General features: G+C 41.5%; 1 protein-coding gene across 1 annotated transcript; it reads left to right on the forward strand.

Annotated features, from left to right (window-relative positions):
• Positions 1 to 37: 37 nt before the first annotated feature.
• hck (HCK proto-oncogene, Src family tyrosine kinase) lies at positions 38 to 13,068 on the forward strand. The gene is made up of 13 exons (XM_062563073.1): positions 38 to 266; positions 5,125 to 5,264; positions 6,190 to 6,223; positions 6,712 to 6,814; positions 6,897 to 6,992; positions 7,134 to 7,241; positions 7,798 to 7,943; positions 8,184 to 8,336; positions 8,436 to 8,618; positions 9,622 to 9,698; positions 10,130 to 10,283; positions 10,542 to 10,673; positions 11,365 to 13,068. The coding sequence occupies exons 2-13, from the start codon at positions 5,133 to 5,135 to the stop codon at positions 11,565 to 11,567; spliced, it is 1,521 nt and encodes a 506-aa protein (XP_062419057.1). The 5' UTR covers positions 38 to 266; positions 5,125 to 5,132; the 3' UTR covers positions 11,568 to 13,068.
• The last annotated feature ends 278 nt before the right edge of the window (positions 13,069 to 13,346 follow it).

A 13,346-nucleotide genomic window follows, 5' to 3' on the forward strand; every position in this document is an offset into this window, starting at 1 on the left:
AGACAGTTTAAGGCAGTGAAACCGTGAGTGACTTGGTTCCTCTTCTGGAGCGCGCACTGATATGTGCACGGCTCAAACTTCCTCGTACCAGTCCAGTGCGCTGCGCCGCGTCCGCATCTTCAGCCACAAGCCGACAGAGTGACAACTTCTGCGAGACAATGGAGCCCACGGAGAAGGAGTGAGGATTATCCTTTTTTACGGTCAGAAAAGTCGAGAAGAGCGTCTATCCGAGCGTAGAAGTAGCCGTGGAAGCGTGTTGAAACCCGGTAAGTGTCCGGAGGTTGAACGAAAGACACCGCTACTTATGTGTACATCACGAAGTAAATGTCTAGGGAATGTAACGCGTTTCATTGATATGCCGTTCTTACAATAATGATGCGAAAAAGGAGACGTAAAAAAAGAGGAACTTGAATGTGTCTTGAGTTTAAAAAAAACACCGCCTGCGGACGTCACCGTCCGCAAATGATACATAGCGGAAATATCAAAGTCCACTGAAGTAAAGATAAGCTTTAATTACAGCGCAATCCTCCACTGCGCATTTAGTGAAGTGAGTGGTCTAATGTGCGTGCGTTTATTTTTAGATTGTCCATCTAGACCAAACCCAAAAGCAGCAACTAGACTAGTTTCTGTTCCGTTACCGATATTGTCAGCGCATTAACTTTCATTTAGATGTCCAGTGGGTTTGACACCACGCACAGTGAGAGACATACGGTGTTTGTACGGGGAGGTGCGCTGAGGGAGCGCATCCCTCCAGGATGACTGTACACACTTGGTGCATGAAACATAAGTGTACATTGCAGAAATGCCGGGGTTGCATCATACTGGTTGATAAATCCCCCCACCCAACGACACACACACACACACACACACACACACACACACGCACACACGCATGGTGCAAAGCAGCGACGTAGTAGCTATCGCAACTCCAAATGTTGCAATGACACTTAGGATGGCTGTCTTGAATTCGTCTTGCTTTGAAACACAAGCAGAATTTCTACTTTTTGGAGAATCTTGGCCATTTCATGGCTTAATCATTTTTGCAATTGAGAGAAAACAAATTGTCAATCAAAAAGTGTGTGTAGATCACAAAAAAGTAAATAAACAAAAGGCATGCAAGAGCTTCTGCCTTAACAATCTGCTTAACAAAATTTATAACAGACTACATGTTATGCAATACATGAATTACACCCATCTGTTGAGAGTCTTGGCAGTCATGTGTTTTCCGGTAGGATAAAACGCTTCAGAGCCGGCCCCCAAGATTTTTATTTTTATAGATAACTGTTATATATAGATAACTGTTACTACTGTTCCAATTTATTTACTAATTTCTATTTTTTTATGTGGTTTTATAAGAGCCTACAACAACGTAAGTATGTGAACTATTGTATGGGTTCTCTTTTCTGGTTTGGCCTCAGAATAGCGTGTAGTTTGATCGGGGAATTAAACATGAAGCTAGTTAGTTTCTGTGTGGCTGCATGGACATAAGGGTTGGTGGGGAGACCACCTAAAATCCAATATCACTCCTTCATGCATTCGATTGTAATGGCGACATTCAGTTGAGGTGTTCTTCCGGAGGTGAACTACCGGCTCGCTGCTTGGACAGCCATTGGGGAACGATGGATTCAGGGTTGAGCTAGCCAGCCTAGAAATGGCCCATGCAAATCTATAATGTTTCTTGTTGTGCTGGTCGTTGTGCTATCCACACTTCCTGAAAGGTTGGCTGAATGGGGCCGCCTGTCTGATAGCAGATTTAGGGCTGTGATGATGTTTGCTGTGGCTTTTATTTACATGGTATGATATTGTGGGGTAATGATGACCCTGGCCCTAAATACAGTGAGATGGTAGGGTCAGCAACATTTTTTGTTTTGTATAGAAACGATCTTATATATAACTCAACATATAAATGTACCTTTAAGATCCCCTAATAAGTAATATAACAGCACACAGAGAAAGTCATGAATCAGCATGAATCCATTGGAAAGATGTTCAGAAACCATTACATACAGCAATAATTGAGCAGTGCTCTCTTTTAAAGAGCACAGTCTTTCTCTTTCAAATGGAATTAGCTCATGGTGGCTAATGGCAGTCCACGAACCAATGGGCGACGTCACGTGACTATATCCACTCCTAACATACGGTCTGTAGTCCACATCCCACGCCGTGTTGTCCCAAGAAGGGACCAATTAAACAGTGGCTCCCGTGTGTGATGGGTATACACATCTTTTCAAGTAAGGAGGCCAGGCTAACATCACGGAGTCCAACAAGTCACTGCTGCTCTCTGAGAAATAATCCCACACATAATCTGCCACGAAACCAGATTTTTACAGATTACACAAACAGAAAGATGTTGTTAAATTGTGAGCTGTAGAGTTTGGGAGTCTTTGCACACAGCAATGTTACCAGACTTGTGCTTAACTAAGGTAAACTGTGTTGTCGCCTTGTATTACCTAGAGTAGGGTAAATTGGTGATGATTGGTGCATAAATTAGGGATTTTCAGCATTAGAAATGATCTTTCGTAGAAATTCTTGTCGAACTACAGAGCTGATCCCACATGGTATGCAACAAAAACACAAAACACATGTTGAGAGCACTTTATTAAAAATGTTCTTCATGAAGGTTGTGTCTAGATCAAAGGTCTATTTTCAACAGCCACAACGAGGAAGAGAAACAGTAACACACATTTTGATAGATTAATTTTCAGTTTTATATCCAAAAAGTCACAGGCCACAAGTACAATCTCTCTGTCTGAGCACTCTGTCCCACCAATAGTCAACTTTTAAGGCAAATAATTATATCAACATTTGGGGGATTAAATCAAGAAAAACGATTGATACTAAATGATACTAAATGACACATACAGAGATGCTAATATATATGAATGCAATGAGCTGATATATATCGACCCAGTTGATTTGTCTGAACCTCGTCTGACTTTGTCTGACTATTGAACTAAATGACATTATGTAACTATTAACATCAAGTGTTGTATGGAGACTAGCGCTGTCTGTGTGGCTGTTGGTTGCAAAACTAATTGGACACAGTGGCCACACTGTGGAATTTTAACTTCTGTCAACTAAGTGAAGCAATTGGACGCAATAAACTGCTCACAGCATTACAATGGAAAAGATGTTTTGTCTCCATTATTGAAACACAATAGATCACCCTGTGTGACTCTGAAAGTCTGACAGTTTGCATTCACTAGTAGCTGCAATGTGAGATGATTCCAACATATTCAGGATATGTGAAATTTGACATTGATGCATCACTCACCGACTGAGATTAATCAATGGCAGCTCCATTTGTTTTAGAGCCAAACTAGGGCAATGCATTAGCACCATGCAGCCTAATTCTGAACTCTGTTTTGCATCAGTGAAACGATGACATGGAGACGCAATTGTTCAATACTCGCTAACATCAGCCCCCTGCTTTTAGACATCTAAAGAGGAACAAGAAATGGAAAGAAAAAAAGGGAAGTAAATGCGTTAATTTTGACCTCTAGAACATCAGATCTTCCTGGGTGTGAATTTTCAAATGAAATGTTCCACTGCTATAGTGGTGCGTGTCAGCAGAGCAGTAGGTCAATGATTGGGCTTCCGACTGTAGACATGCTTGTAGGAACGTTTCAAATTATTTGAAACGCACCGACTAAGGATGTTGTGGGTCTTTGGTGCGCTTCTGGTTATTCTTCAGTGACATGTGAGTCTGTAAGCAAAGGACTTCTGTAACATGGTAAAATGACTTTGCTGTTTATGATAAACATTACCATCTGCTCCTATGAGCTGGAGAGACATGGTTTACATGTGTGTGTGTGTGCCATAAAACACAACTTCTATCAACTGTCAAAGACTCCCTCTTTGTTCTCGCTTCTCCAAAACCTTTTTCCACATAACCGCATTGACATTTACATGAGGATACACACAGTCAGATTCCATGTGAAAAAAGAAAACAAAGTATCCTCTAGACGTTACTGATGAATAGGTGTCTATAAGTGGACGTATTTCAATATCTAAGGTAGTTGGAAAAGTCTTTCCAACTACCTTAGATATTGAAATCTATACCTTAGATAGATAGAGTTTGACTGTTCATTTCTGTTGTATCATTTCCACGATTGGCCAACGTTGCTTTTTTTTTATTCTACTTTCGTCTTCACTGAGAGAGCGTTTCACCAGTCGACAAAAGTTTACCAAGATACGAAACAGAACTTGTTTTCACCGTCCACAAAATGTTTGTCCAACTCAAGGAAACCTCTGAGCCTAAAAAGTGAAATAAGGGCCTCAAACAAAGAAGTGTAACATGTAGTCAATGAGAAATGACCTTACTCCCCACTTTCATTGTTATCCGCCTGGAGGACCATGTAATGATTGGCGTGTGCGCGTCCCTCAAGGTTTCCACCTGAGAGGGAACTGGAGGGTGCGTGCGATATGAGCCGGCCAGTGGGGCCCTCTGACATGCACTAACATGCACTAAAAGCCATGTGGATATGATCTCCATGTCACCGAGATCCATCAGAGAGTTTCTGAGTTGTGGTGCTCGAGGCTAGGATGTTATTCTATTAAGCGCATCACAGTGGTATCCATTCTGGGAAATATTGTGGAGCCTCCTCTCTAAATAGCACTGCATGTCATTTGGCGGAAACAGAGGGAAGATGAGGGTATTGCGCCACAGCTGTGAACCAATCAGATTACTTAAAAGAACCTTGAAACATTACCATTGACACACCTTTTTTGTAGCAAGTAAAACACAGAACACACAATATTTTATTTTGTAACACAAATCATTCTGTCTTTTAAGCAAAGCTATGTAAGATACCTTCAATACCTCCATATTATATCGGCAAACACCAGAATGGATTGTTAGAAAAGGCCAATCCCACATTCCCCAGATTTACAGTAATAAAGGAAGTAGTTTTGTATTTTCACCGAGTAGTGTTTGTTCTAATAATGTTTGACCAGCATAGGTCACGTAACACATTATTTGTTCATGTATTAACAGCACGACAACCACTTCCTCAACATCTGCTCACTGAGTATTTGTTCTTCATTGAATAGGTGTGAGTGCAACTTTTCTGGCTATGAAGAATAAGCATATGCTCTCGTTTGTGCTCCGTTGTCCTGCTTTAGAAGCAACCATGGGATGTGTGGGCTCGAAGAAGGAGCAGCAGCCTCTGGGGAAAGAGACGGGCGACAGCGACCAGCAGAGCAGCGCCCTGACTACCCACTACGTCAAAGACCCCACCGCGGGAAACTCAGGAAGCAAAGCTGTAAGCAGTGGTGGCAGATACAAGTCACTGGAAGAAGCAAGCTCAAAGAATTCCCCATTTCTTACGCAATTTCCCAAACTAACTGTTGATTCAGACCCTGCAAAGTTCCAGCTATGTACAAATACCTCCTTACATGTAAAAAAAATTCAGTGAAACTGAAGAAGATTTTTTTTATAGTGAAATTAAATAGAAGCATGAACAGTGGATTTTAAATGACTTACTTAAAGTTTTACCCGTTGGGACACCTTCTCTAATCTTTTCTTTTGGGGGTGATACTGGAGGATTTGACTTCTCTAGCTTCACAGATGTGTACACCTGCTGAAGTGCCCTATATTTTTAAACAAGAATCAGGAAATGAATCATGTAAATTGCAGTAGCATTGAACGCGTAATGAGGGAAGTGTGTTACATTAGTAGTGAACACGTTGCTGTGGCTTGTTGGCATTTTGGCCAGACTTCAGTTCCACTGGTAGACTAGCAGCCGTGCTCAAGTGTGGTTCCTCTGGCTACTGCTTCCTGTGCGCTGAATGTAACATCTCCCACACCCCCCATTAAAGGAAGAGGAAGTGACAGAAGCACACAACTCGTTCAGGAGACAGGACTTGAGTTGCCGTATCTCTTTCACGTCTAAATGTGTCTTTATGCATCTCTACCCAGCTGAGCTAGTACCTTTGTAGCGTGGCATTATGTTAAATAATAAGAAGTAAAAAGTCCTTCCCATTCAAATGGTTGTTTTCTGTGGTTTTTAAGACTAAATGGAATCTAACCTTCAGCAGCTTTGGCCTGGTCCAAGACAAGAAACTAGTTTCCTGTTTTAGTATTAATCAAGAAGTGAAATTGAAAACTATTTTTGTTGAAAGTGGGGGGGGGGGGGGGCATTTGATGGGTCTACTTGCCTTATACCAGCTCATGTTTTTTATCAACAGAAAAAAATGGGGTCCAGTACAAACTCTTCCAGTGGTGAGTCACAATCTTCATTTACCCACTGCAGCTCCACCTGCACATTGCTTCTGTATCTGCTCCCAATGTCCAGCCACTATTTAACCACTGAGGCCACCCAATGGCAGGTTTGCTTTTAACTGACCACCCTCTTAAACACCAATAGAGAGCACAGCATTTGAAGAAAAGGGAGCTGCTGCTATTATCAACAGGGAAGCAAGGAAGTCAGTTACTAAGTCTAAGCAAGATAAATGTGGCTTAGGCTTAAATGTAGTAAATCTGTAATAAACAAGCAAAAAAAACAGACTCTTGCTAAAAATGTTATTCCAAATGCCGACTTTTCACGATCCGAACTCCATAGTTTAAGTTTATCCAGTGTGTACAAGCATAAACATGTTTTTCCCCAGGCAGTTCTTCAGAGAGTAGATAAATATTAATACACTCCACGCCAATACGGCTGCGTACCGACGCAAAGCGTTCAACTTCTCTCACTGTGTTTCCGGGCCAAGGCACCGTAGGAGAGAGCGTTGCCATGGCGCTGTACGACTACGAAGCCATCCACGAAGGCGACCTCGGCTTCAAGAAGGGCGATAAGCTCCGAATCCTCGAGGAGTAAGTAGCAGCCGTCTGCTTTGGATATGAGGAGGAGCGGGGATACAACGTTTTTACAATCTGTCCTATTCCCTCTCTGCAGGTCAGGGGAGTGGTGGAAAGCTAAGTTAATTAGTTCGGGTCAAGAGGGCTTCATCCCCAGTAATTATGTGGCCAAAGACACTCTGGAGGCTGAGGAGTAAGTGCACCCATTATTATCCCATTCATATGCATTTTGAGTATCTGCTCGGTAGGGTAATCTTCCATATTTAGATGGCCTTTTTCGTAGTTTGTTATTGAGTGGGTTTCTGTGCTAACCGATCTGTTTCCTGTTGTTGAGGTGGTTCTTCAAGGGCGTGAGCAGGAAAGATGCGGAGAGGCAGCTGCTGGCCCCGGGGAACAGAGCGGGATCCTACATGATCCGAGACAGCGAGACCACCAAGGGCGAGTTAAATGCTTATTTGTCCTGTAGTGTTTCAGCCTAAAAAGTCATAATGAAAAAGTTATAACAAAATGACAAATCAAGCAATATGATCTTCGTAGTTACTGTTTTTAACAGATAAACACATAAACTTGGTTAACATAGTAATGACTTTAAAAAGTTATTTTTTTTAAATGGGAGCCTGCAAAACAACAGTACATCAAACTGAGTGCTGATGATGCTCTGTTTGGATGTTCATGAAGGGCAAAATGGAGTCCTAGCAGATTAACCTGGTGTTGCTACCACGTCCACATCCAGTGGGATGGAACTTCAGTGGAAAACCAAATAGAAAGAATAGTGTAGATGTAGCTATTGATGAGCATTCCGCACTGTTCACTTCTATTGTTCTTTTTAAAATCTGTTCTTTGTCAAATTTCTCCAAAAATACACTACAACATTACTGTAGTTCCCCTGTATGTGTTACATAGCAGGAAGTCACACAAACAATATTGGTATCAGCATTAAAAAAATCCATCCCCTGTAGGTCCGATAATTACTGGTGTCGTCTTTCTGTTATAGGCAGCTACTCCTTGTCTGTGAGGGACGGCGACTCCCAGTCCGGGGACACGGTCAAGCATTACAAGATCCGTACGCTGGACAACGGAGGATTCTACATCTCTCCGCGCAACACCTTCACCACCCTGCAGGAGCTGGTCAGCCATTACAAGAGTGAGTTCACTCCTCCTCGCAGCCGGCATGATCATAGTTACAGTATTGTACTGTAATCTAACTAGAGTCTAATGAACATAACTGTGCGTAGTTGTTTGTAAAAGTGTGTTGTATAAACGTATTGAAAAATGTTTTATTAATAAGAACATAATTGCGCTGATCTCTATTTTACCTAATATATAATAAAGCAGATCTTTGTTTTTTTATCAAATCATGAAATATTTATTGTCTTTATTCCAGAGCAGGGAGATGGCCTCTGCCAAAACCTCACCAGCCCGTGCTTGAGCCCCAAACCAGAGAAGCCGTGGGAGAAAGACGCCTGGGAAATCCCTAGGTCCTCACTCAAAATGGACAAGAAGCTGGGTGCTGGCCAGTTTGGAGAAGTCTGGATGGGTGAGATAGATCCCGGTCGTTTTACAGTCCAGGTACTGACAGAGATGTGAAGCCGGGAATTCCATCTTCTGATTCTGAACATTTGTTTTTGCTTCTAAGCTACGTACAACAAGCACACCAAAGTGGCAGTGAAGACCATGAAGCCTGGCACCATGTCAGTAGAAGCCTTCATGGGCGAGGCCAACCTGATGAAGACTCTGCAGCACGACAAACTGGTCCGTCTCAATGCTGTGGTTAGCAAGGAGGAGCCCATCTATATCATCACTGAGTACATGGAGAAAGGTGTGTGTGTACTTGTAACTATCTCTACGAAGCCTGATTTGAGTGATAGGAGACATTTTGGCTTTCAAAAGCCTGTTTTGAGGATTCAGACTTGGTTTTTAGGTGCAGGTTGGAATGTCTTGTATGTTAGGGTTGGGGGAAGTTGAGGTTTAGTTGTGATGGTTGTGTGTGGGGAGACATTATGTCAATGAGAGTCCTCACAGTTAGAAATACAAGAATGAAGATGTGTCTAGCAGAGGTGGGACAAAGTCATTGTTATGCAAGTCACAAGTAAGTCTCAAGTCGTTGCCCTCGAGTCCCGAGTCAAGTCGAGTCAAAGATGAGGCAAGTCCCAAGTCGAGTCAAAAGTCAAAGCCAACAAGTCTCAAGTCGAGTCCAAAGTCTTACCATTTTAGTTTCGAGTCATTTCAAGTCCTCTTATTATAGTGGGGACGGGGAACCCTGGGTGATGGTGCGCTGCCTCACAGACCTAGACTACGAAGGGAAGGGTAACGGTGGATCGACTGTGACTGTGTTATAGTACTTTAAAACGGACGTTGACATAATGTTGGCGAGGATTTCCATCGGAGTCTGAATCCGGGTTCAAAAATCCAGATTTTTGTAAGCATGAACGAGCTGTCTCGTTGATACGGTAAAATGGACTGCAGTAATTGGATGTCGTGCAGGCAGCGCGCGCTCTCTGCATACAGGTGGCGCACATTTTTTTGACAGATGAAGATAAACAGAGCGGCGCGGCGGTGTGAAAATGTTTTCCCCCAGTTTTGTGAAGTCACGAGTCATCGATGTTAAAGTCCAAGTCGAGTTGCAAGTCTTTGTACGTTTTGTCGAGTCGAGTCTGAAGTCATCAAATTCATGACTCGAGTCTGACTCGAGTCCAAGTCACATGACTCGAGTCCACACCTCTGGTGTCTAGCACAGTCTATTCAACATCTGCAGTACACCTTTCAACTTCATGAGGGAGCTGGAATATTCGTATCAAATGTGTGTGTGTGTGTGTCTACAGGTAGTTTGTTAGACTTCCTGAAGAGCGATGAAGGCAACCGCCTCCAGCTGCCAAAGCTCATCGACTTCTCTGCCCAGGTGAGAGTCCTCCACTCTACGCATGACAGTTGTTTAATATGAACGCGTATGTAACACTGTCACTGACACAGTATAACTCTGTCAAAGCTGTGCATGAATGATGATTTTCAATAAAATTGATAGTTATTTTTCCTCTTGCATTGCTGACTGTCTACACCAGTGAGAGTAGAGGAGTTGAATTCTCTGTTTCTAAACATTGTTGGAAATGTCAAAGTGCCTTAAACTCACATTCTCTCTCCCGGCCATTAGGGGACAAATTGTCTGGTTGTAAAAATGTAGTCTTATTGTGTAGAAGTTTATGAGAAAATTGGTTTTCGATAAGGATATGCCGCTGGTGTCGAAGCGTCCAGGAGGTTTTGTACAATGTCATTGCATGTCAGAGTCGCTATTGTCCACTGTGGATTATTTTCCCCTGACTTATTTGTCTCCAGATCGCAGAGGGTATGGCCTACATCGAGCAGAGGAATTACATCCACCGAGACTTGAGAGCTGCCAATATCCTGGTCAACAAGGCTTTGGTGTGCAAAATCGCAGACTTTGGCCTCGCTCGCATCATTGAGGACAACGAGTACACGGCCAGGGAAGGTACGGCGCGATACACCTTATGTAGCTGGGAAACTTATGAACTGATGAAACAGGCGCAGGCAGCGGTTTCATCAGTTCTCGGGGGAATTACTTTGTGTCAACGAGATGTGGGATTACAACATGGCCGGCAAAAATAGAAAAGGGCCGAAGAGAGAGGGTAGTGTGTCATGCGGCTTACTGAGTGAGCCACAGGGTGTAAGCGTATCGGGAGACATGAAACAAATTATGTCAACAAATGGTTTTTGCCCGTCAACCCAGGAGCCAAATTCCCCATCAAATGGACATCCCCTGAGGCCATCAATTACGGCTCTTTCACCATCAAATCTGACGTGTGGTCCTTTGGCGTCTTGCTGACTGAGATCATCAGCTACGGACGTACACCATACCCAGGTCAGTGGATCACTGCTTTCAGTTCTGACAAAGACGCCTGAACTGAACGCCTCGATTATCATGTCTTTCACCTACAGGTTTAGCCCATGTGCAAAGTGCAGCTGTAACAAGGCTGCAGCTACACAGTGCTGCTGCAATGACCCCTAAAACCGGGACACGAGTCAGCATTTTTGCATTTTGAGTTCCTTCAACTCAAAGTCAACGTGTTTTTGATTTGAAGCCTGAAATGGTCCACAAGCTAAAGAGATTTGAACCTTTACTTCTACAACATACAATGAGTATCAGTAAATACCCCTTTGGTGAATTTTCGAAGTTTTATGTGTCAATAAGAGAAAAAACTATATCACTACAACACTTTTTCTCTTTGAGACTAGTGGCAGTGACGTGCAGTCATGTGACAATGGGGCAGTGTGTGTGTGTTTAATTCTAGTGATTGATTAAAAAATTGATTTTATTTGTGAAGGTTATCATTGCTGAACAAAATGTGTAAGTATAAATGTGTGTTTGCCTCAGAATGGATTTTCTGTAATAATCCAATTGGAAAAATACAATCGGCTTTGGTTTGAAAGAAACGGCGTGATAGTCTCTTCTCGGTTTAGCAGCTCTTTTAAGCTGAAACATCAGAACAAAAAAGTCGAATGGGTCCACCCTCTGCAGCCTCTCTTAACCCCTCCACGTTCTCTTGTTTCAGGGATGACCAACCCAGAGGTGATCCGTGCCCTGGAGAAGGGCTACCGGATGCAGCGCCAGGACAGCTGTCCCACCGAACTCTATGACATCATGCTGGAGTGCTGGAAGAACAAGCCCGAGGACCGTCCCACCTTTGATTACCTGCAGAGTGTCTTGGAGGATTTCTACACCGCCACAGAGAGCCAGTACCAGTCGCAGCCATGAGGCTGAACATTCACTGTCTTACTCTTATAATGCTGTTCCTTTCATACTTTAATAGCGCGTCCAGTTTCAGACCACACATACTCTCTCTCTCTCTCTCTCTCTCTCTCTCCATCTCATTCACGCAAATGTAATGTTGTGTAACAAAGGTCTTCACAAAATTAATTATATGTTATAGGAAGCTAAGCATCACTTATCCAAACATGTTTTATATTTCATTTTGTCTCCTTACTTTGAATGAATTATTTTTAAGTGATACAACCCTGCAGAAGAGAAAGGAATGCAAAATACTGAAGCAATGTTAACCTTTTATTTAATGTACATGCTAGTAAATGCTTTATTAACATGCAAGCTCAACTTAACACTTAACTATTTGTAAGGCTTTATTACAAGGACCATAATGCAATACAAGTATTATATAATGACCTATAATATCAGGTATCATAATACTTTCTAATTACTGTTCACTCACTGAAATGCTTTTAGCAAAGACCATGTCTATTATTATTGCCATGTTGGTCATCGTTGTAATATTTTTATAATGCCTGATAATAGCTGTTATAATACATTACAACCCCTGCTAGCATGCGGAGTATCACTATTACAATGCAATCATTGTTATTTGATTATAAATTGGAGATAAATTAGGGATGAAAATATATCATTAAATCTATGCAAGACAACACAGAAAGCATTGGATTATTGTATTACATTTTTTTTACTTTACTTGAAGCACACAATGCCGCTTTACAAATTATGGACAGGCTGCTCAAACATTTTCATAAACCAAAAAATAAATAAAAAGCCATGTTTTTGTGAACTTTCATCCCATAGTCCAAAGCATTTGAACAGGTTTGAATGTGTTTTACATAACATGTAAAAGTAGGGGTCCATGATATGACGTCTTGCACACAAAATATTATTTCACCAAAGGACTCGGCAAACCCCGAAAGCATGAACCTTTCGCCGTGCCTGGTTTGCAAATAAATAAATACAATTATTTGGGAATAGGTTTTATATTGAAGTCATTATGACAGATAATGCTTATTTATCCTTTTTTGCTCAGTAAACATTTGTTCTGTATTTTGGAACCAAATGAAAAAAAGCAGTAGAAACAGATTTCCCACATTATAGGCCTTCTTGCTTTCTGTGTTAAAAAAATAATTTATTTGTGCAAATGGTACTGGATATTAGTGTAACTTAAATCGAATGATCTTTCCAAACTGCCTTTTATTTTTTTCATTAAAAATATTTAATTCTTTGTTTTTTTCTGCACTGTTTAGATAATGTGAATGTTGATTTGTTAGAAATAGCAATGATTTTTGTGAACCAAAATCCTTTCAATTTTAAAGGGAATATTTTGAAGTATTTAAGACGTTATTTTAGGATTTGGTTGTCCATATAAAAACTGAGAGACGCTTTTTTTAAGGTACATTTTCAAGTACTTTGCATAGTTTGTTAGATGCTTGTCTCAATGTAACTGTATTGACCATTTTCAAATAAAAACTTTTAGAATCAATTATCCTCCCACATGTACATTTACATAAAAGCATGTGTATACTTGCATTGTTGCATACTTGTATATACACATTATGCCAAATGCATTGATTGCATTCATGAAGGTGTAGCCAAATCGTAATTATTTAAAAGCGTAACTATGTATGGTGCTTAGCAGAGGAGACAGTATTTAGCATTGGATGAAATTGTGTAACGGCTTTGATGAAGAAATTACTACTCGTTGATATGAGTAGGTTAGTGGCTTAATTCGGTTGGGTGAGAGAT

The sequence above is a fragment of the Pungitius pungitius genome, chromosome 1, assembly GCF_949316345.1.
Source record: "Pungitius pungitius chromosome 1, fPunPun2.1, whole genome shotgun sequence".
Lineage (NCBI taxonomy): Eukaryota > Metazoa > Chordata > Actinopteri > Perciformes > Gasterosteidae > Pungitius > Pungitius pungitius.